Source organism: Apaloderma vittatum, unplaced genomic scaffold (genome assembly GCF_000703405.1).
Source record: "Apaloderma vittatum isolate BGI_N311 unplaced genomic scaffold, ASM70340v1 scaffold10696, whole genome shotgun sequence".
Lineage (NCBI taxonomy): Eukaryota > Metazoa > Chordata > Aves > Trogoniformes > Trogonidae > Apaloderma > Apaloderma vittatum.
In genome coordinates this window covers 32,422-57,550 of record NW_009723399.1, presented here as the reverse complement: position 1 = coordinate 57,550, position 25,129 = coordinate 32,422, and the positions used below count along the sequence as shown (strand labels likewise).

General features: G+C 34.1%; 1 protein-coding gene across 1 annotated transcript in view; it reads left to right on the top strand.

Moving 5' to 3' along the window:
- Positions 1-25,129, top strand: part of LOC104275979 (formin-like) — a gene marked incomplete at its 3' end in the record, with an annotated part of 94,828 nt that overhangs the window by 45,077 nt on the left and 24,622 nt on the right. The window contains 5 exon segments of the mRNA XM_009872105.1: positions 1-93; positions 2,921-3,071; positions 14,003-14,090; positions 23,985-24,046; positions 24,592-24,680. The exon segment at positions 1-93 is cut by the window's left edge and continues 11 nt beyond it. Coding sequence (XP_009870407.1) covers positions 1-93; positions 2,921-3,071; positions 14,003-14,090; positions 23,985-24,046; positions 24,592-24,680 — 483 coding nt within the window.

Here is a 25,129-nt window from a genome sequence, read left to right as displayed (position 1 = left end):
ATCTCAAAACAAAGGTCCTCAAAACCCTGCCATTGAACCTAGCCGTCCCATGAAGCCTTTGTATTGGACACGGATACAATTACAAGGTAGCAGGTAAAATATATTTATTTGGACTTAGAGTTGCTATTTATATGCCATGATACAAGGGTATGTATGCTATTAAAGACTTAATAACAAGAAGTTAACAGTGTAGCAAGGTATGATAAAATCAGTGTACAGGCATGGATTTTACATGTTTAAGAAAAAAAATTGAATCAATTCTAGAAGTTTAAAAATAGATAATTTTTAAAGTATTAAATATAAATTAAAATTATATGCATCATAAATGAAAACTATGTGGATTATAACAAAAGGAAATTGTGTCATTTTTTTCACCCCAAACCCAAGTACTGCATGCACAACTCTAGTGGCAGGGTGTTTTGTAGACTTGACACCAAAGAGAAAAAAGGTAGTCAAGTGATTAGAAAGATTTTTATTTTTAAAAAAAATCTTAATTAGAATTAGAATTGAAATGTCCAAGTTTGATCAGGTGAGTGATCAGGTGAGTTTCATTTTTGCTTTGCTATTCATTTTTTTCAGCCAGCAGGAGAGAAGTCCTCCCAGTTCCTCTCTCTGGGCCTGCCTGCAGACCTTGCTGCAGCAGCAGTGTGTAGTCTCAGTGCTGCTGAGCTGCTCGGTTCAGTTTTGACTAATTCTGACTTCACTATTTTAATGTAATATGGAGCACCACTAAGAGGGGTAACCCATAAAGTGATTTTGGGGATCCTTAAGCGACACAGACTATTTCTAGTTTAACAGGGTTTTGCTGGAATCATGAAATAAAATTCAGGTCCTATCTTATACAAGTAATGAAATAACATGATTATTTGGGTCTTAAAATTTAAATCATTATTATCTGTGTTCAAAATTATTTTAGCATAAGCACAGTTACAAAAATGCTAAGTTTATTGTAAACATATTTGTAGTTTGCATTATATTATATGACATATATTCATAACATATTATATATGCTAGACTATATATGCACACTATATTATACACTGTATTATGTACAGTGACTGTTATATATTATGAATTATGAATTATAGATTATTATTTTAATAATAAGTCATTAAATATGTATCACAAATATTCTTAATTTTTCAAGTTATTAGAATTATATTTAAACACTGTTGAAGTAAATATCTCCCTTTAAATGCAATTAAGTATGAGTTTTATTTCAGATTAGAGCTTTTTGTCTGAATTTGTTTTGATGACAGAGTCATTAATCTAAGACATCGTAAGATGTTAATAATTTATATAAATTGTTTGGCGGGAACAAATAGTTGATGAAATGTCAATTGTATTCTTTCACTGATCCAGACTTAAAGCATTGAAATATTTTAGAGCAGGAAGAGCATTTTGGTTTTGCTTTACCAGAATTGCTAGTGAAAAATTATTTCATACCGAATAAATAGTTGGTCCATAAATAAACCTTATTGCAATTCTTCCTTTTGATTCTGTGAGATCAAAATGATTGTTCTGAAATACTGCTGCTTTGTCAAGCTTCAGCTGAATGTAAGATCAGGTCTAAGTCGTAGCTTTCTGGTGAGCTGCTGGTCACCAGATGTAATGGTCCAGTATTTCCATGGACTGCACTAGAAGTGAAAACTTCTTCAAGGGTGTGCTATTCAGATCAGCAGCTGTCCAGGACTTCGAAGTTCTTCTTACAGAGCCAGAAAGAATCCTTCGTTCTTCAGTGTGGCTGACCCTGTGGCTGACAGCAGGGAGAGTGAAGCTGTGGAGCTGTAAGCATGTCCTGTGACACAGGATATGCTGCATCTGCTGATGCTAATGGAAAAGTTAGAGTGCCTTAAACATTCAAGACAGGAAATGTACGGTTAAGCATTAAGTAGAAAGAATCCTGAATTTAAAAAAAATAAATCGAAAGCAAAACCCCAAAAGTTTAATTTTCCCTTGAATTGGTAGGTATTGCATTTTATTGCGTATTACATCTGATCAGCTATTCGTGTTTATAGGGTTTGAACACTTTCTTTTTTTAATTGCAAATAATTTCACTGACTTTTAGTGACATCTGCTGGAAGCAGTGAGCCCACCTGCTACTGATAGACAAGAAGAGCTCTCAGAAGTTTTGTCCCGCATATTTTCCTGAAGCACTGAAATTTTGAAACATAGTTCATTAAAAATTGAAATGCTTTGTTTTCAGCCCTACATAGTATTTTCCTACAAAGTATTCAGATAAAACTAGGTGATTGGGTAAACAAGTTCCAAAGTGTTCCAAAACTAAATCTGGTCTTGGAAGGGAGAAAAATAAGGAATCATCCACGTTTAAAATTTACAGTTGCAGTATACTGGTTATTCTCCCAATATATAGGCCACAATTACTTAAGCTTGTCAGAACTGCAAAAAGGCTAAATAGGAGCGTGCAACATCTGCAGCTAACATGAAGTATATCAAGTCTTATACAAATGATCTCCGGCTCTTAAAATATACTTGAAGAAAGTTTCTTCACTGTTTGTTAATACTGTTTATTTTTATGGGTCTAAACAGATTACTGGGAATTTCTCAAAAAAAGCTGCTGTTGAAATACTCCTAATCCTAGCTGAAGTGGCAGAAATCTCTGCACGCGTATCTGCATAAGCTGCAGTTGTTGTATTTGGTTGTCGTACAAAAAGCTTTACAACACAAATAATGCGTTTTGATAGTCTAGCAGACATGATTCCTAAATTGGTAAACTTTTTGGCACAGCCTTTTGCAAATCATTTTGACTCCTTACAAGAGCAAGGTATAGGGAAGGAATGCTCTGTGTATAGCAGCAGTGCATGTTGCTTTGAATCTTAAATATGTTATGGATTTTTACCTATTATGGTAAGATCTATTATCTTTTTTCATAAATATTTATATACCTCTCTGTTTATAGGAAAACCGCCATGCCAACATTATGGGAATCACTAGAAGAACCTGATATACTTGATACTACTGAGTTTGAATATTTATTTTCCAAAGACACTGCTCAGGAAAAAAGAAAACCATTATCAGAGACTTATGAAAAAAAAACCAAGGCCAAAAAGGTATTTACTGTTTCTTTGTGTTCGCTTCTGTACCACTGTTTACTTTATATATATAAAGAAAATCCCTTTTTATTGATTGTTGAACGAACAAACAATAGATGGGTTTATAAATCTCATTTTAAAGCGAAATACGTGGATTGCTGATTCAACTCTTGCTTGAGAATGTGGGACTATTTTTCACCTTGGAACATTCCTTGCCTGTGAGAATGGAGATTGCACATCCCAGTGAGGTAGACAAAATATCATATAGGAGAACTGAATGAAAGTTCTAATACGTATCTGAAAGTGCCGATGTTTCAGGCCATGTCTGCCCACAAACTGATATAAAATTAAAGGCTGTCATTAAGTTACTCCAGCAAAATTCCCTTCTCTTGAGATTAATTTTACTGGAAAAATAAAGTATAAAGCAAGATAGGACTGTCAACATTTTTGAATAAGGAACGCCAAAAAAATTTTGCAGTACAGCTAAAGAACTGCATCAGGGAGGGACAGGACAGTCATGTCTTTAATGGCCAAAAGTCCATACAGTAGCCATGTCATTACCGTGGCACAACTATTGTGTGCCTCGGACATGATCCATACAGAGAGAGCTTGTACTTGTGAGTTACTCTGTGCAGGCAGGACAAAGTAATGGCGTTAGTAGTATTTGCCGCAGGAAAAGTTCTAGGCTGTCCATCAATACTGTTTTCATAAAACAATGTGTTTATATATTAGACACCCATTAAAGAACTTTCCATATTGTAAAGCTGTTTGAGCTTACCTGCTTGGAACCACCAGAGGGCACTTTGTATGTGAGCTGTGCTATCCATCTTTTTCAATTTTAGAATATATAAAACGTGAAATACACATACTTAGATACATATGAGTGCAATCAGATCTTTCAAAACATAAACTTCCTGTATTGTGTTTTAGCGCAGTAGTCAACCAGAAATGTAAATAAAGCTATAGAATTTGTAAAATTCAAACTCATATGATTCAAAAAGTGAAAAATCAAAAATGGGGGCATGCTGGCATTTGTAAATACACTTTAAAGAAATTATTAATTGTTACAATCCTTCAAACGTTATGTTGAAGTTGGATATGAACATCTCTGTGAAAAACATTTGACGTATCTTTGACAAGTGCATATAGTATGTAGTACTCAGTTGTATCTGTAAATTCCATTAGTTCACATTTTTGATGCTTGCTTTCTAGAATTTATTTTTAATTTCCTTAACTTACCACTTTCAGAAAGAATTATTTGTTAGGAAATGCAGGTGTCTGAAGAATTTTGAAGAACGATGTAACAAATACAACTTTAATGGAGAAACAATAAAAAAATCTCAGCAATATTTCTTCATGCATATGACAGCATAAGCAGGTCGAGAATTACATCTGTATTCTGAAAGATGAAATTGCATTATTCTTTTCCCTTGCTGCTTTGCAAACTAACTTATTTGCTAGAGCACCCCAGTTTTCATGATCTCTTAATTTTATCCAAAATCGAATTGAATAATAGTTTTTACAATATAAGAAATGGTATAATAAGTATACTATTTCTTGTACAAAACCAATGTATTTTCTTAAAAATGTATTTTCTTTATTTAGCTCACCAGCTATGTTATTCCAGATTGTTATTAAACATGAACTTACTATTTATTGATATTAGTGAAAAGAAAAAAAGTTACTTTGAAGTACTGTGTGAAAATGCAAAAAAAAAATTTCCTTAAATTAAGAGTTATATCTATTAATATGTCTTCAGTTTGGTAAAACTCATTGTTTTATGATCATGGTGTTACAAACTATGGAAATTTTAGGACTTTCTGTGAAAATATCAAAAACTTAGGCTCAACAATATTAAACTTCTAGTCATTTGGCCAAAGTTAAAAACAAATCACCTTTTAGAATTCTAATGAAATTTGAATTTAATTGAGTATAGAAGCATTTTCTTACTGTATATCCTGTCTTTCCACCTTTCTCTGTTAAATGGCTCATAGTGGCAGCTGAATACTTTTACTGGCAGTTGGTCCTCTAAGATGGTCCTCTGTTTTACTCTGTCTCTTTGAAAGCCCAGATGTCTGCAGGCTGGCTCCAATGGATCAGTCTTGGTGAGCTGCAAGTGATACAGTAGTAGAGAGGAATTTTATTTAGTTACAGGAGGGTTTATTAGCAGATAGTAAGAGAATTAGATTAATGTTAAACTGTAGATTAATGTAAAACTAACAGTTCTGTTGGCTTCATTTGTGCTTTCTCATGTTTTTCCTCAGCTCTTAATGTTCATGCTTTTTTTCTAACAATTATATCTACTACAGTTTTAACGACAATCTTTTTCTTTGCTTCAGTAGAGAAATTTGTGCTTTTCTGGTCTTAAAAATGCTACCGGTGTCACAGTGTATGGAATTGCATAGCTGGTTAAAGATGCCTTCTACAGACATTAAGATAGACATATGAATCATATAATTTTTAGATGATGTTCTGTTGTTTTGTATTTCTTTGTAAATTCCCTTCTCGTACTCTGTAAAAAATCCTTCTAGAGTATCATATAGGTACAGCAATAGAAGCTGGCACAGTGGTTTTGTGTTTGGAGTAGGTAATCTATTTTATTTAATAATACACATTAGTGATGACCTATTCACTGCGTTAAACGTCTTCTCTGCACAAACTTTGTCCTATTTCATATATCTTATACAAACTCAGTTTGGCCTGCTTGGTATTTAGAGAAATGACAGACGAATAGGCGGTGCAGAATTGTCTATTAAAACATGATTATTAATATATTTCTCCTTGAATGAGAATTATATTGATGCCTCACAATCAAGTTCCTTATGCAACTGGAAGCAAGATTCTACTTTTGAAATTAGAGGGGAATTGTTTCTCATGTAACTGGGTTTTCTTTAGAAAACTAAGGAGACTTCCACAATTAGTGGCTTGCTGAATTATGAATTCTTAACAATCTATTTAGATTTCTCTTGCAGTTCCAAATAAAATAATATTACTCAATTTGTTCTCAGAATTATTATTTTTGGGAGAGCAGTTGGAATAATCTGTATGCTTAGTATGTGAAATAATGCGGCACTTCCCACGGAAGCATTTAAGCCTATAGAAATTTCCATTTTTTCTATTCTTGCCTATTTGTCCACATAGTAGTCACCTAGCAGCACGGATGAAAATACTCACTGTATGCTGTGCTGTTGTTGCTTAAGCTGATAGACATCTATCATTTTCAGCCAGAAATATCTAGTCTAGTCCTACATAAGTGGAACAGATGGTCTGTTTTTCAGTGCCATTTGGCAATTTATGCTCAGAAGGGCAACTTCTGAGTAAATATTTATATTTGTATCTGTATTTATACTCATATATATATAAGGTACTTACAACGTAATATAAAATTTATAAAATAAATCTTTATGATAGAGAATATACTCATAGTCAGTGTCAAAATAGGAGAATTGAGGATTCTGTGGGCACCTATGCTGGATCTGGTTACCCCAGTATTTTCACTTATGACTTACATAATGAAATATTAACTCTGCAGCCACCACCAAAATGTGAGAGGCTATAAATGTACTGGAACAGACCCTTTAGGAAACTTGAATATATGGGAGGTATTGTCTGAAACACAGGGATAAGCACAAAGCGGATACAGTTAATCACAATGTTAATACAGTTAAGGATATTCAGCTACCTAAAAATAAAAAGGGGTTCAACTGACTAACTGACTGCATGATACTTTAACAGGAAGGATTATAACATGGGATTATAACATTTCACAAGAGGAACATGAGTTGTTAAATCATGGTACTACTTAAAAAGGGAAACAAAAACTCTGATACATCAATGGAAGTATCGCTTGCAAGAAAATCTACTCAGCTGTGCCTCAGTTAAGGACTGAACCTAGATTTAGATGCTACAGCCCTTCATTTAAAATGTTTACTAACTGTAAAGAGTCAAAAAGAATAAGAATGATGAAAAGTGTAAAAGTAGTCTCTGAGAAAAGAATTGCATTATTATGATTGTTTAGTCTGGAACAGAGAAGGTTGATGGGGACGCACAGTGTGTGTCATCAAGTCCATACAGCTGCTGCTAAGAAAAATTATAAAAAGCTTTCTATGAGAGAGGATACCAAAGGAATGCAGAAAAATTTTGGCTATGGCAGTTGTGTTTCTGTATTGGGAAACCTTTAAGAAAATTGTTTAGAATTATACACATATAGTTGATACTGTCTTGAAGTGCAGAAAAGCTTTGGATGACATTTTGAGTACCTTTCCAACATCCTGTTGCTCAGCTAAAAGGCATAAAGTCCACTTTCTGCCCATTGCCCTGTAGCTGGAAACAGCTGGCTATTTTTTTTTTTCCAGAGTGAAAGCACTTTCATAATTCTCAAATTTGTTTTTTTCCTGCCTACCAGAAAATGGCTTATTGAGTTACACTAGCCTCTAGAGGCTATCATCCTCACATGAGGGTGAAATTATTAAAATCTGAAATCCAGTTATTAAAAAATAATGCATTCTATCAAGTATATGGGGAAAAAAGGAAGGGAAGTTAAGAGCTTTCCCACAGCAATGGTAATATAACTTCTTAAAGGACTGCAGAGGGTGATTTTTTAATTTTTAGGCATGTAATAACTTATTTTGGAAAAACACGGTGCATTCACTTAGTAGTGATACAATGTAAAAGTAATATAGTTTATACGAATGTCAGAATGGCACACCTACATATTCTTGAAGCTTGTTATGGTAGTGCTTGTCTGGGCTTAGAAGCTCTGCAAAGTATGGGGCTCCTCATGACTCTTTGATCATGCACTCCTTTGGAAAATTTAGCAGCTTTGGAAGAACCTCTTTATTTTCTTTTTTCCAAATCTACATGCCCTGAAATATCTCAGGAAACTCCTATTTTTGTATATTTATATGCTCTGCATATATGTGATCTCTGTATTATGTAGATAATGATCAAAATTAGTGCTACAGTTTTTTAGGTGTTATGTCTCGAGAGTAGGATTTGTCTTCTCTGGATAGGGAGAACTGTCTAGGTGAATATATTAGCTATATCCCAATATAGCAAATCAGTGTGCAATGTTTAAGAATTAATAATGCAATTATTCTCTCATAGGAATGCTTTTGAAATATAAGACTGAAAGAATTACAGTCTTATAGAAGATAATACAAGCGGTGATTTTTTTGGATGCAATATCTATGAAACAGAAAAGAGACTATTTCATACTGAGTTTCCTGGAGACTCTAGATGGATAAATAATATATAGAAGGAGTGGGATTTATTTCTTGGGATAATTCTGAAATGGATCAATTTGCAGCAGGCAAACCTGAAGTTAATGGACAAAAGTAAAGAAGTTCATTAGAACATGCATATGAATCAAATAACTTTCTCTCTGATTTTGGCTAATTCAATTAGCCTAATCTAAATTTGTAATTTAGTGGTATGATGCAGCTTGGCAATATAGATCAAATTTAAAAGAATTTGCATCATATAAGGTGTTGTCATCTTCAGTTAAATTCTTTTAAATGCACATAGTTGGTCAGACTTTTAAAATTACTTAGAAGTTACAGCTTCTTGGAAATTGAGAAGAAAAAGGGCTAGGTCCACCACATTATTTTAGTACATAAATTTAGTATTGATTCTATAGGGCATTTGGAATATTAATGCCTTTTGAACCTGACTCCTATTTTTAAGTGCTATTTTTAAAGTATCACTGACATGCTTTTGAAAGTGAAACTGTTAATTTAGGCTATTTTCATCATTCTTTTTTTATTTTCTTATGCTTAGATTTCAGTCATGGCACTCTGGAGAGACGATTTCTGTACCTATAATATTATCCACCAACACTTGCATTAAGGCATTTGTTTAGGAATGCATGGTTTATTCTAAAAAATCTGTCGTGTGTTATATTTGTGAAATTGTAAATGAACTTCAACCATAAAGTTTTATATAAAGATTACAATAAAGTACCAAAAATGTTCATATGTAAGTAAATTCAGTATACTACCATTAAGATCCGTAACTGTTTATAAAACCAATAAAAAGTAAAAACAATTAGCATATTAAAACTCTAACCTATTTTTCTGAAAAAAAAAAAACCTAAACCATCAGTTGTTTTTGACAGAACTTATCTTTCAGTAGATTTTAATATAATTGGATGGATCTAACATCTTTCCCAGACACTGAAAATCTTCTAGAGATGGTTCCATGTCAGATGAAGGACTGAAGTTTTACGTGCAAACAACTTTGCTTTCACTCTTTCTACACTCTTAAGATTTCTTGTCTATACATATCCATGGAAATTTTTAAGCTGATAAGCACATGTAATTGTTTTCAAGCCATAGGCTTTCTCTTTCCTATTAAGTTTGCAGAATCAAAATCAGTTTTTGTAGTACCAATCAGAATAAGGGCAAAATTAGGACTTTTATTTTGGAATGAAATAAAAAAAATACCATGAACCATTATATATTATGCTATGATGCTCTTTAAGCCTGAAAAAGAGGTAATATAGAAGAGAACATTTATTTGCTTTGATTTATTCCATGCACGTTCTGTAGCGTCATTGCTGAATTTACATGTTTTTTGAAGCTGAGTTAGTTTTTTCAGTGTATATTTGAGCACTTTTTAGTAACTTATCCTCAAAAGCTCAGGTATTTTTTATACTTTTGCAAGAAACAGGATAGTTGGATGTTTCTGATGCCACTCTGTCTTCGTCTTAGAAAAAAAATGAGTAAATGTCAAGTAATTTGTGTCAGGTGTATGCTCCAAATGAAAGCCCATCAATCATTTTTGGCCCTTTAGTGCAATGATTATCATTTCAAAGACACAGGAGGACATTAAAGATAATGGCTTTTCTGTTGTCTATTATCTCTAACAGACTTGACATAATTATTAACGTGTGTTCTCATTTAAGAAGAGTGTCAATATTTTGAGTGAATTGCGTTTTTTTAACTGAAAGGGATATGTCTGTCAGCAAGGGTTTTGTCCATCTAACTAAATGAGGAATTACAATTAATGATTTTTGTGTTTTCGCAAGAAGGGGAGATATTGCAAAAAAAAGTTGGAAACTTTGCAGGGTTGAAACACAAAGATTGTCTTCAGCTGTCTTCATAAGATAATAAACAGTGTTCAGACTTGAGTAGAAGTAGTAAAATGCTAGTGTGTGCTCTTCCAAGACACTCTCACTTTCTTTTTATTTTTTTTGCTATACTGAGAAGAATATGGCATTTTCTTGTTTACCACAAGGCTCTGAAGTCATGTAGGATATGGAAAATATCCATGAAGGGTAAATATCTATTTTGTGGCTTGTTGTGGCTTTGTTGTCTTTTTTTACAGTTTTGATAGGAATGAAGATATTGAACTAAGTTTCTGTTATCCTGAGAAATTGTCAGTTGCTTGTTCATTAGCAACAGGATTAAAAATAGTAAGGGGGTTTTCATCCAGCAGAATTGCAGATAGAAATACATGTCTCCTGAAATATTTTTAAAATATTAAAAAAATATAAAGCTATGGTTCATCCATGTTAAATAAAAAATAGTTGAACTTGGCTTTCCTTGGAGTAGAAGAGATAATGTCTAGTCTTAAGCATCTGAGAGTTCGTTGGTAACTCTTGGGATGTTTATGTAGAATGGCTCAAGGGACACACTTTCTTCTTGTGCAGGATATTCTTTCTCTGTCTGAGGAGCGTTTCAGCAGACGACTTATGGGTCCAGGGTGTTGACTTCACCATAAAAGTTAATGAGTGGGAACAGAGGGAAATGCTGTGATTTGCTGCACAGCTTTTTAGCTTATGGTTTCTCTCAATAAGTTTAAATATTAGCTTTTGATCAATAAAGTGAACTGAATCTGCTCAGATTTCTGCACAAGTAAGTGTCCTGGACAGAATGTAGACATTACAGTTAGACAAAACAGTGAAGTCTATTGTGTAATATTTAATGAAATACTTTTCTGGCTACGTTAGAGAAATACCTTTTAATGGGAATGACAGAATAATTTATGAATGCATTCAATCTTCAATATGTCTGCACTTCTAAATTAGTTGATAAATATTTGAAAGATGTAGAAGGGGCACTTGCGTACAGCAAATAAACTAACTTCATAACATTTAAACATAGTCAGGGAACACCACATAGAGCAAATAATGTTATGGATCAGTGAATTGAATGAATTAGCACCAGCAGTCACAATTTTGTCTCTCAGCCAGAAGATGCTGCATCCGCTACAACGCTACATTCATAGTTTGGAGGAGTGGCAGGCAGCTGGCAAAAGCTGCCAGCTGGCACAGCAGCCGCAGCTGGCGTCAGCTGGATTTTAGCTGCTTACCTGTCACTGCCAGCTACAAGCAAGTCCCAATATGCTGAGAGGTGATCAGTGATTTGTCTTTTAAAAGCATAGACTAAATAGTTCAATGCAGTCTTTACAAACTTTCATTTTATTTGCCTTATGGTTTTTATGACCTGGAAAAGTGCTGATTCTTTTGTGTCTCCTTTCCATTTGGAAATCACACACATATTTAATTCGCTGTCAGTGACTTCCCCAGAATAACTGTAATTTGGGACAAAATGAGTATCTCTGAAAATACGTTCTCTCTTTTACTATTGATTATATACTTTTGTTGCAAAATCTTTCAATTTACACATTGGTTCTAATAATCGATGAGAAAAGTCCTATGTAATACTTAGCATTGCAGTTGTATTTTTAGAGTAGTTTTATGCCCAGTTTTAGCTATTCTGTTGTTTTGTTACTTCATTTTTGCTCTATAACGAATAAAATATTGGCCTTCAGATACATATTTCAGCTGGTTGAAGCTATTTCAGGTAGTCTGAGTCTAGTTTGATGCCTTTTAATTGCGACCATGTGTACATTTGTCTAAAATGCACACAAATGTACAGTTAGTTGGCCATTTAAAAAATTAATCTCTATTTTAGGTTTTAAAATCATACACGGTCTTCTTTATTTTTTTTCACTAATCGTTTTAGGACAAAGTCTTGCTTAGCAATGTGAGCTAGTTTAATGGTATCTGCAGAATATATTAGCACTTAAAAATACTTTAATAGAAAGATTTCAAATGTCATGTTGTCTACAACAGCTATAGTCTGGAAGGGTTTTGCCTCAAACTAGGCATGTCTAATGGGGTTTATGACAACATATGCATTTGCCCCTGAACAAGGTCAACTTGGAGGTCAGTGAATGCTGTACAAATTGCATATTACTCAAGCCTGTAATTATCCCTGTAAGAAGTTAATGTGCTGCGGAGTTCAGCAAATTCATGTATGGCTTCAGAAATGACCATGATACCCTGCTCAGTTATATTTGCTCTGAAAAATCATAATCAACAGGATGTGATGCTTACTGAGTGTTCTGTTATGGTGGCTTGTAGGTAGATCATCTTGTCTGCTTCTCTAGTCAGGAGACAAAGAGCCTGAATTCTTTCAGATTTGAAGAAAGGACTTTGAAAAGTATTGCTTTCTTAAATCAGGCGTATGTGCTGTGCATCTAGGCTGAAAAAAAATGTCCCAGGATAGATTTTATTAACAGTTGTGGAAGAAAATATTCAACATATACTTCCACATAAGTTCATTAAATGTTTATTCCCTGCAACTGTGACATAAAATATCTGTGAGATTTGTGTTGAAGGCAGCCTGTCTTGCAAATTGTCCATGTGATGTTCAATTTCAGTACTCTATTAATAAGAACTAACTTTGTATTTTCAGGTGAAAAAGTCGCTAGCGTTTCTTTATTTCCCATATTTTTCAGCTACAAATCTACTTGCATGTAGGTGAATGACTAAATAGTTGCATAGTTATATATTCCTAAATTCCGTAAAACATAGACAAGAACAATTGTATGAGTTAGTATAAATTTTTTCAATTAACTGTGTAATGTGAGCATCTATAGGAATATTGCAGGGATAAGAGATTACAATTACTTAAAGTTTTTAATATTATTAGATATCCAAATATTAGTCTCACTCAATGATTAAAATTAAATTTTGATACATATAGATTAAATATTGTTCAGATACTAGGAATATAAATTTAGGGAAAACTTAGTTGTTAGTTTAGATTTTGCATACAGGTTAGTATTCTTAATAGTATTTGTTCATCACCACTATGAAGTAAACCAACTACTTGGATCTTAGCATTCTTATTTTGAAGAACTTACGTCTGTATTGCATTTTGTGATGTGCTGTTATGTTTTTGTGACATAAATCAAAATCACAAAGACCATTGTGGGAATTTTGGTTTTGACATTTCTAACATCTAACCTACACTTCTAAAATTCTAACTGCATCTGAAAAGACTGCAGTCTGAATGTCAGTATATTATGCTAACAAGTGTCTGGTACTCAAAATGGGAAAAATATCCTCAAATCCTTGTGAAGTGTCAATGGTGTGGAAGAAGTACATTCAGACAAGAGTGAAAGAAATACTTTCAGCAGCCGCTAGTGTTCCAGAAATAGCACTGAGAGGGAATAAGAAGAAAATTCTCCAGTTCTCCTTGGTCAGGAATTAATCCTTGGTCAAAAAGATAGATCTAAATGTGTTCACCCTGAAATATAAAATAGCAGACAAACTAAGGAACTTGTGATGTATTCAGAGTGCCTTAAATAGTTCTGCCCTGATTACCTTAAGGAGAAGAGGGGAAAAGTATATTCCAGAGTAAATATTTGGTATGCCTTTTTTTTCCAACCTGAAGCATTTTATGATTTTAAGTAAGAAGTGATGTTCTTTACTAGACCTGGTGAGATTTCAAACTTACATTTATTAGCCATTTGTTAAGGTGCAGAAGCAAGAGGAAAGATGAAGGTCTTACTACCGCATTCATTTAGGTGATAAAATGGTTTCATGTTTGGAGAGACATTGAATTCAATTCGCAAATTAGCTTATGTAATTTATGTGAATGAATCCTTTGTTGCATGTTCATTTAATCTCAGATCATTTTGCATCACCTTTCTAGATTATCAAATTGTTGGATGGAAAACGATCTCAAACTGTAGGAATTTTAATATCCAGTTTACACCTGGAGATGAAGGATATTCAGCAAGGTAAGTGTTTCTTACACTTCTTGTACCGTTATTTGCTCATATGGTTATTTTCTCGTAGTCCTCTTCAGAGGAATTTCTTACATTACAGAATATACTTTAAATATAGTCCTCTTTAAGATATCAGAAGAATCATTCTTCCAGTATATTCCAGTATATGGAAAAGTTTCACCTAATTAATTAGAACTGAATTTAGATACAACTCCTCAACCATTTCAGTTCACATGTCGTTTTCAGAACAGTTGTTTCTCCGAACTGTTTCATATTTCTCCCCTACAGTTCCCTCCTTTTTCTTAAGCAAGTCTTCAACTGACAAAAATGAAATGGAGGGCTTTTGTACAAAGCTTTTGGGCTTCAGACATGCAGTTGGTATTTATTGAATTTTTAAATTTTTCTTCATTAGCAGTATAAAAAGCACATCCCAAACTGATGCAGCTACCATTATTGGATATATTGAGTACTGGATAGTGTTCTTCAAAGCATAGGTCTACTGAATGTATAAATTCCATTACTGGTAAAAATTACATGAGTTTGCCAATACAACTGTGCAGTAATACAGATTTTTCAGAACACTGGGGTAATTCAGATTCTGCTTATGTTCTGTATTTAAAAAGATATTGTTTAAGGATATTGTTTATTTCTTTTTCACATTAAAAAAAGGAAAATATTCACCATTTAAAACAACTGCTGGAAGAATTCAAATTGATGTCTCCTTTTTGCTATTGTTTTTCCTCCATCACATGCAAATACTGGGTAGGGTGTTGAGATGCTGCTGGCATTGAGTATTATTAATTTCAGAAGAGCCTTTGAGCATCTAGTACTTAAAAAGCACAAGAGCTTACAGATGGCTCTTGGGATGGAAGGAAACAACGAAAAGAAGGAACAACTTTGTGTCTGCCAGTATTGTGTGAAAGGTATCAGAATGAGATGGAAAAAAACCTGCTATTAATAAAGGTCTGAATAATTTGCTGGCAGGAATTACAGCAGCATAGGATAGCAGCTGTATTATAAAAACTGGGTAGTATTCTTAAGTATCTTCAGAGATGTTTTCAAGACTTTTTATTTTCCATGCCATGATGTTCTACTAAAATAGAATATCCATCAGTCATTTGCTGGATTTCTATAGCTTTTGAAACTGTCTGGCCAATTTATACCAAATTTCAGAGAAAAGAACAAATCAAATGTTTGCATATGTATGCATTAGCATTTCAGCCTGAATCGGCATCACACTGTTGAATCAAATCTACCACTTGTCCTCTTTGCAGTGTTTGCATTGCAAGGCAGTGCAGAGCATTTTCAAAGTGCACAAAGATCCTTCAGAAAAAAAATTAAATGAGAAGGTGTGCTCTTAGGCGCATCAGCAGTCTCCACCTATAGCAAGTTTTAAATTCCACAGGATCAGATGAAGGTTAAAACTCCCAGAAATGTGCATGGTGCCAACACTGGATCCTCAGTACCAGCTGTTGCTGCCTACGCATCCATTTCTTAAGATGATGCTACTTGCCAGTGTAGGCATACAAGTTCAATGAAAATTAGAGTGTTGGTAGAAAAGAGACACCAAAACAAGTGCTGTCACTGAAGGAAAGTTTATAACTCATCACCCTCTCCATTCTGAGGTAGCAAATGACTGGCCTGTCACCACATGCGTTGCTCAAGGCAGCAATAGGATATGCTGCCTCTTGCTTATGGAAGCAGCTAGGAGATAGATACAAATGGCATTTGGGAATACTGTTAGTGGAACATTTAACAAGGCAGGATAAGTGACTCTAATCAGGATCTGTGTGCAGAGAATATGTAGGGGAAAAAGTAATTCAGCAGACTCAGGGAAATCATCTGTTCTGTAGAGAAGATCTTTAGAAATGCATACTGCAGTGAAGACGACAGTAGAATTGTGCTTCTTTCCTGTTTAGTGCATGTTTATCCCCTAGTATTTTGTTCAGTTTAAATCTATATGCAGTCCTGCCTATTGACGGACAAATTCTTTACAGATTGTTATAGTCTACATACTGGATGAAAAAGGATTATAATAAGCTAAATAGCTCATGACAAAACCTGACAAAAGAAGCATATGATCATTGGTTGATGAATGTCAAAGATCTTTTTTCTTTTTTCTTTTTTTAACAAAGTGAAGTTACACAAACCTACCTCTAAGAAATATGAAAATTAAACACTCATCCCTTCTTTCAAGCCAATTTCCATTGCATAATTCAGTATATGAAAGACGGGAAAGAGAAAATTTAATGGTGTTTGGCAGCTTGCAACAGAGAATGAAGAAACTTGAAACAAAAGAAAGTAAAAATAAGAGATATCTAATTTTATTTTAAGTTTTTCCAACTATGTTTGTTGAAAAGCCATATACAAATGAATTTACTGTCTAGGTATAGTGGACTGGTTACTCTACCTTAAGTAGCAGTTATAAAAATACTAATATAGAAAAACTGTCCTCAGATGAACTGCCCTATACATATAGATTCATGAAAAATTGTAGATAAGAGTAATCCCAAGAAAAATTACATCCTTCTTTAAAATAGTGTGAGATTTCTGCACCTATAGGATTACTCTCTTAAATTAAAGTAGATAGCTTCACTGCATAATCTGTAGATAGCTCAGCAGTGCAAAACAAGCAAGTGACCATATCTGGTATCCATATGTTTCAGTTTGCACTTGATAGCGAGCCAGCTGCCACACTTCGGTAAGGGAATCTCCCACACGTTTGTTTGAGAGAGTGAAGTTTGTCATTTGCAGATAAGTTTAAATTCTTGCTGTACCTAAGAAAAGTCTAGGGAGAAGACAATGTAAAACTGAAGAATTATTTTGGCTGGTGTTGATATTATAAGATGCAGAGGAAAAGTTAACATTGTCATGCTGCATCTGTCCTGATAACTCAGCGTTTTAGCAGGTAGGAGAGAAGGAGACATCCTAGGTGCTGTAATGGTTTGAGAACACTAACGATTTTTATTGGTGAATCTGATACTGAAGAAGGTAATGTAATTTATGGTATTATTATTATTATTAATATTCCTTTCCTGAGCAGAAGAAACAAACAGAAAATCTGTCTGTCTCAGTATTCTGTACAGGATCTGTAGTTATATTTAAAATCAAATAGCAATCAAATTGTGCTTAGGTTTGAGATTATTTTCAAGGCTTCTTTGCATTTTTTTTAAACCTTTGTAAAGAAGAGATAAGGAGTAGTGGAGATCAGCCGTTATGTAAAGAATATGCTTTAACATTACGCAGATAAATAATCTCTATTTTGTATTCATGCATTTGTATTTTTCTATAATTGTTTAGCTGAAATATTACAGCTTGAGAGATAAATTTGTGGTTTAAGATTACTTCTGTGGCTTTGCTGTTGAAATATTACAACTCACTCTACAGTGAGGTGTTTCAGTTTCATTTCTAATGGGAAATGCTGATTATAATGGTATGCAAAGACCCTCTGTGGACACTGGTCCCAACTTTTTACAGGGCAACATTCCAGTCACTCAGGCAATTCCCAATATACTGGAGAACAAATAATACTCTACAGTGTATGGTCCCTATGTGTTACCTGATCTAGTAGAGAGGTGGCGTCCCTGGCGGCAGGGAGGCTGGATTAAAATGATCTCTAAGGTCCCTTCCATCTTAGGCCATTCTGTGATTCATTATCTATGCTGGCTTGCCATGAGCTGCTGAGATCTTTGTTCAAGAGTAAACTGGCAAAATTGTGCAGCAGCCCAGATGAAAAAAAAGTTGTAGTTACATAAAATGGGATGGATCATAAAATCACAGAATGTTAAGTGTTGGAAGGGACCTCAAAAGATCATCTAGTCCAACCTCCCTGCCAGAGCAGGATCACCTAGACCAGGCCACACAGGAACGTGTCCAGATGGATGTTGAATGTCTCCAGAGAAGGAGACTCCACAGCCTCCCTGGGCAGCCTCTTCCAGCGCAGAAGAAGAAGGTTTTCCTAATGTTTTTGTGGAACCTCCTATGCTCCAGCTTGATAAAATGTAAATGCTTATGTCCAGAAGAGTGATTCTCTCAAGTTCCTCCCTACCTCCACAGTACCTGCCTTTTCCCACTAAAATTATGGGACACCAGAAGTTCTGCTTCTGTACATGGATGGAAATACCTCACTAATACCCCTGATTGCCATTAGAATGCATTAACTAGACGGTCTCGTGCACTGGTATATTTTCCTTGGGACCAAATCTCTGAGATGTGGTAGATCACACCAGCTGCACATTTTATAGCTTATTACACTCTTTGTGACAATAAAGTGCCCATATTACTTCCCACAGAACAGCTGCAAGCTTTGTTAGTACTTTTACCAAGGCAAGAGTTTAACGCTGTGGCTCCACAATGCTGACAGAACAGCCTGTATGGCAAAGGGGAGAATTTAATGCTGATTTTTGGCATTGAGACTATTTCTAACGCTAATTTAGATTGGGTTTCTTTTGTTTTTTCTTTCCTAAATTTTAAGCAATTAAATATAAGGTTCTAAAACTCCATTTATTAAATCAGAGTAGCACTGGCCAATCTGTAACAGCTCGTATAGGACCTGGTATGTTTATTGTACATTGTTTATTGTACACATTCTTTTGTTCACCAACCATGTAAATTATCTATGCAGAGACACATTAAGCTTTGAAAATATAAATGTATTTGATTACACTTAGATGGGATAGATTAGAATGGATTTTGTTAAAAAGCCTACATCGTGCCATCTGCTTTTGTAGATTCACTTTCATTATCATTTAGGATTTTTTTGTTGCTCCTCAAATTCAGAATATATTTTTGTTATAGTGTCACGGAAATGACATTCTGATGGTGAGGAATTCAAATAATTCTCTTGCCACTCTGCATCAAAACTTGTTGCGTAGCATTGTAGGAGAGGACCAACTTTCTAGAAAGAGCACAGCTGTGATACTATAGTAGAATGTCAGTCAACCAGTTGAAAAGTGTTTGGTCTTCTCCAACTTTCTGATTTACCCTCCGTTGTCAACATATTAGAGTAAATAAATGCAAGATCCTGAACGGCAGATCCGCTCGCCCAGACTTATGATCAGTCATATAATCCTTCGAATTCCATATTATGTTTCTAATCATCCTGGGATTTCTGTGTGGCCATAGAAATTCTGTAAATAAGTTGCATTGTCTTTGTGTGATTTATGGTTTTATGGCACATCTAGACTTTAGAAAACAGTGTCATTGTTAAACAGGCACTTTTCTTTGCGTCTGAAAGATTTTGGTTTATGTGTAAAGGCCAACTATTCCAAAGCAGCTCTAATCTGCAGATTTCAGTGTGCTCATAATTTCTGAATCCCAGTTTGTGTTTTGACCATATCATGCAGCACAAACAGTTTCACAATTCCTTTCTCTATTATATTTTGGAAACATTTTCGGATAAAGATAAATGCTTTGGAATATTTCTTATTTGCATTATGTGAAAAGAATTTTATTGGGGTTTCAAGTAAAGTATTTTGCAGGATGGAATTATAGATTATAAAGATTTTAAAACAGTTGTTCCAAAGTTATGTGACTTTTCTATCTACACAGAATATTACGTGTATGCATTTTATAAATACTGAATACGTGAAGTATAGAGATAGCTGCATACTCATCTCAGAAGTCAGGAGACAATTTTCTTTGTTAATTTCTTTGTTCTGGAAAACTCACAACATGTGTTTTGGTGAATCTTCCTTGAGCATCCAGCCTGATGTGAGTAGGTTAACATTAACACCAGAGTCTTTTGCTCATGATTTTCTTAGTCTTCTAAACGTACGCTGTGCCCATGGTGCTTCTTTGTAATGTATTTTTTGGTGTGGTTTTTTGATGCATGGTAGTTATATACTGGAGAAAACCCTTAAATAAGTGAGAACATATCAGTTCATCAGAAGTAAACCAGAATAATTTAGATATTTTAGGCAGTTTTGCCAAATAGAGAGTTTTATTCAACAGTCATTGTCCTTTCCTAATTGACTAGATCAGTCACATTTTAATTTAAATTTCCCAGTGACAGGCTTCAAGTTCCTGTGAAATCAAGCCTTACTCAGCAGAAGGTACTTCATAAAACAATGAAGTGCTTCCTGATCAAATAAATGTACCTTTGACAAGCTAATTTTATTTAAATTTATCATTAGGGAGCAGTTAAGGTGATTTATTAGTAATTAATATTTTAATTGTCATTTGGAGTGGTATGATACTGCTGGGTATATGTAAGCTCTGTCAGCAGTCCTGATTTAACCAAAATGTGTTTAGTAGAAGTGAGGCTGTGTATCAGTCATCCTTAAGACTGTAGGTGTTTAAGCTGGTTAAGGGGAGAGAAGAATCTTTCATATTTGACCTCTTAAGTTCTATAGTTGGATGCAGAGTGCACACAGTATGCTTTAAAGTCTCAGCTTTTCTTTTATATTTTTGAAGAGATAAATCAGAGTATCTGTGCAGTACAAGGTCTGGTTTTTACAGTTAGATTATTTTTTTTTAAAGTGAGCCTGTTAAAAACTTTTGGTACAAGTTTATATTCGAAGCAATACTCTTAGTATGTGAAATGTAGTTGGCAAGTATTTTTATGTGTGCCTGTTTGTCTGAATGTGTGATGCTGATCTGTTTTTTGTCTTAGCTGACGGTTATTATATCCTAATGGGTGCAACCCTGCACTAATGATCCTTGTGTATATAAATTCTTCTTGTTGTGAGCAGACACCATAGGCCACATAAAAATGTTTGCCTCAATTTCCCTGCAGAAAAGGATCTCAGAAACCAGACTTGGCCAAGTAACAGATTTTTTAAAGGTAGAGGAACCCAATAAAATTACCAGCTTTTCACAGCATGAGTCTACTTCCTTTTGACATATTGTGAGGTGTAGGTGAAATATTCTAACTGAACTGACAGTGTAAGGAAGACAGCTAACTAGAAGGCAAGATAAAAGTAAAAACCACCAATGATGATTGATATCGTAATAGCTATTAATTGCTTTGGAGACTCTTTTGTGGATTTATGATACTTCACCTATATTGCTTACACTTATATGAGTCAATATAATGCGATTCAGTGCAGTAAGGTATTGTGGTTGAATTCACTGTATTGGAAAGAGCATTTCTGAAAAACTTATCAAGGTTTTTATTAATTTTCTTCACAGAAAAATTAAGAAGCTTTTGTTTCTGGTAACTCTAAGTAAAAAATAAAATAATTAGTTTCTTTGATCTATCTAGTGTAATGCATTTTTTCAGCTGCCTCAATTCAAGTTGATTTACAGAACACACTGTGACGATAGCATGCATGCCGTGTTTTAGGATATGAGAAATATTAAGACACCTGTGAATTTGTGGATTTTTTTCAGCTTTTCAAAATTAATGCTTCTTCCCCCCCCCAAAAAAATGGGCCAGTCTTCATAATTTTACATGTTTTCCTTTTTTGTCTTTTGCTTCAAATGTGTATGGCATTGAGTTTGATTAGTTGGAATGAAAAAAGATATGAGGACAAAGAGACTAAAATACATAAAGATGAAATAATGAATTGTGTGGATTTTGACAGTCCTTCTGACTTTTTAAGAGCATGTATCTGAGTACATTCTAAGAAGTCCAGCTATTGTTGATTTGAGTAGCATGGATAGATTTGTAACTGCAGCCTGTCTGTATGGACATTGCCAATAATAGCAGGACAAATTGTATAACAACTAAATCAGAAAATAATTTTTGGAACTTTTATACAATCACATACCTGTCCAAAAGAGAAAATAATTCATATTCATGTCTCTTAACAGTCATTATTATTAATTCTGTTAAAAATGTGTTCATCAGATTGTATTTTATTAGTTTCATCTCAAACCTTTTTTGCTTTATCATGTCACTTCAAAACAATGCTGATTTGTTAGAACTGGTTTTGAGTACAGAAACGTGGATAATCCTGAGTGAAATATAGCATTAAAAACCACTTTGTGTTTTTGGGACCCTTTTTGACAAATCTGTGAAAATTCCAGTTAGGTGTACAAATTCTGAGATTCTTATTAACATGTTCCTTTTTTTCAAACTACTTGATTCCATTGTATATAGTCCTCTACCTAAAAAAAAACCTCTGCTATTAGTTAGATGTTTTGAAAGTTCAAATTAGCTCCAGTAAGTTGCTTTTCTAGATAACTTTGGGCAAATAAATTTCTCCTTTTAAACAGGTTTCAGAATATTCCAAAATAGGATAAGAGTGAAACCACAAGGGGAAGTTTTTTGACTCAGTATGCATATTTAAAAATCTTAACAATTAAATATATTTGACCGTGAAGCCAATTTTCCAATAGATTTTCCAATCTCTTAGGTTCTTTTGAAATTTTGTTAGATAATACAAAGGATAATGCTACTCATGAAACCGTCTTGCAGAGCCAACAAATCATAGATTCAATCCTTAATGATTTTCCTTTAAACAGAGACTTTTGTCAAGCTCAGTTATTTGGTCTTTATATTAGGTTGCACTCTTGAGATTTTTGTGAATCTTTCCAACAGAATGAAAGTAGTTGGAGATAATGACTTTTTTCACTGATACTGTCTTCTTCTGTATAATTCTTTACTTTGAACCAAGGTGTAATATCAACAGATGGAATGATAATTGACAGGCAGAATTTTAAAGCGTTCTAAATGTCATTGGACGTTTTTAATAAAATTAATTAGCCTGCCACAGAGAAAATTTACTAGCCTGCTGGTTAATTTCACAATGTAAAATCATGGGGTAGGTGGAAGAGCAGGCGAAAGCTTATTACTTTTAAATAATTAAAGATGTGTGCCTTGCCCCTTTCAAACATGGATTGCAAATGCAGCACGAGCTTTTAAAATCTTCTAAATTCACAAGCAGTCAGGTTTCCTTTGAAGAAGTGTAATACATTTGAAATTAAAGTTATCAGGTTCTAGCTAATGGTGAGTCACTGGTAATGTGGAAAATTGGTAGAGGCCCTAAGTTTGAGTTTTCAGGGATTAATGTTCAAGTAACATTTAAACGTAAGTCAGGAGTTCAGAAATTTTGCCCAGTCACGTTATGAATCTTTATGAAATGCTGTTTTCAGAAAAATTAAACATCCAAAGTTATTTCTATTCCACTGTGAATCTCTTAGTTTACTGGAATTTAACATTAGAGAGCGAAAGCACCGTGAGCCAATCCTATTTATTTTTTAGAAATGTCCCAATACCTTGCCTAAATTGTAATGGGAATGCCATATATTCCAAATGAAGTAACATTTGGAACTAAGATAGGAAACATTTGGAGACTTCATTTTTGCAAATGAGGCACAATTAATCATTGATGAGTATATTTACGTGTCTCTGTGTGATGTTTAAAAGTATTTATTTGGAAGTTGTCATGTGGGTGGTTTTCTGGTGGATAAAGCTAACTGAAATGTGAGATGCTCTGTCAAGGTACCTTAAAAGTCTACCACAGTCTTCTGTGCTTGCAAATCTTGCAAGTTTGTCTACCTGTCTACTTCCCAAGATTGCTAGTCCCAAAACAAGCAGATCCCCCCAATCTCCCATGCACAAGGGGAGATATGCACACCCTAACATCCAATTCCTTCCTATCCAGCCTTCTAAGCTACCATGAAAACTGTGCCGTTCCTTTGGTGTCAGTTGTTCTCGTGTTCTTCTGCCTGGCCAGCTATGCAATCAGATGAGTGCCTGGCATGTCATATCTTTGACTGATGAGTATACTGGAGAGGAAAAGTAGAACTCCATTCTCCCAAGGCAGTTTTTAGTAATTTCTTGTGTAAGTGCTATGACTTGAAGTCAAAAGAAAAATAAATGCTCAGAACAATAAAATGTTAACTGGGTATAAATATGTCTTTCAGCTAGGTCAGATCACTTCAGTAGATTTCTCAGGAAACAGAATTAACTCTTAAGCATGTTTTCTAACATTTAATTTGTGATTGTTTTCTATACAGCTATACTGTGTGTTGATGACTCCGTAGTAGACCTGGAAACACTGGAAGCACTGTATGAAAATGTAAGTAAGCTGGGGTAAACCATAGTATTTCAGACACAGAATAACTAAAGTTTTATTTCATGTTGTTATTTTAGACTAGAGACTTTATATAGAAAAAGTCTTTAGGCAATTTATCAGGAATAAAATAGGTAAAATAAAAAACACCCACTGACATATTTATTTCTCATACTGGCTTAGTTCTCAAGTACCAGGAATTTAAAATAGAAGAGTGCCTTTGGAATCAGGTTAAAATGTAACAAAAGACATAACTTCTGTCAGTGTTCTCTCCTGAACTACATTACTTAAGGCCTGTTCTGTGAATTAAGGCTATTTTGTGCTAGCATGCTGAGTTATTCTCATGTAAGATGTAATCAGCTAAACAGTTAACTTGGGCTAGTGCATTGCTGTCCTTAACTGAGTTGCTCTGTAGTGTAAAGTATTCATGAACTGTGTGATTCTGAAGTTGCATGAAATAATACATTTACACTTGACTTGTACTTGCAGAGAAACAGGTAATTTAGTAATGTTTTAATTAGTTATTAATTGCTTTATATTTATTCACTCAGAGAGCACAAAAGGATGAACTGGAGAAAATCAAGCAGTATTATCAGACTTCAAAAGAGGAGGAACTGAAGCTTCTGGATAAACCAGAACAGTAAGATTACTTTTCAAAAAAAATATTTTATCTTTATATAATGTAGTCCTTTGCTGATACATTAAAAGGAATTTCGAGAAATAATTTTTGGTAGCCAATAACTTTTATTATGAATTTATTAAATTATAAATTTATTAGAAGTATTTAGCTTTTTTCTGTATTTCAAGGCATGATATTAACTTTACATTTACCACATAACTTTTATCAGACATGACAGATTTTACTGCCTCTACTTGGACCACCAGAACTGATAAAACATGTAGCCTTGAATCAATAATAAATTCTCTTCCCATTCTTGTGTTTGTAAAAGTCTTATCCTTTCTTTAGAGCTTTTATAGCTAAGTTAAGGTATCATAAAGCAGGGCCAGACTGATTTTAGTTGTTGAGTATTTGAAAGAGCTGCATAAGCAGGGGGGTTTAATGAGTCCTGTGACCAAGACACAATGTAC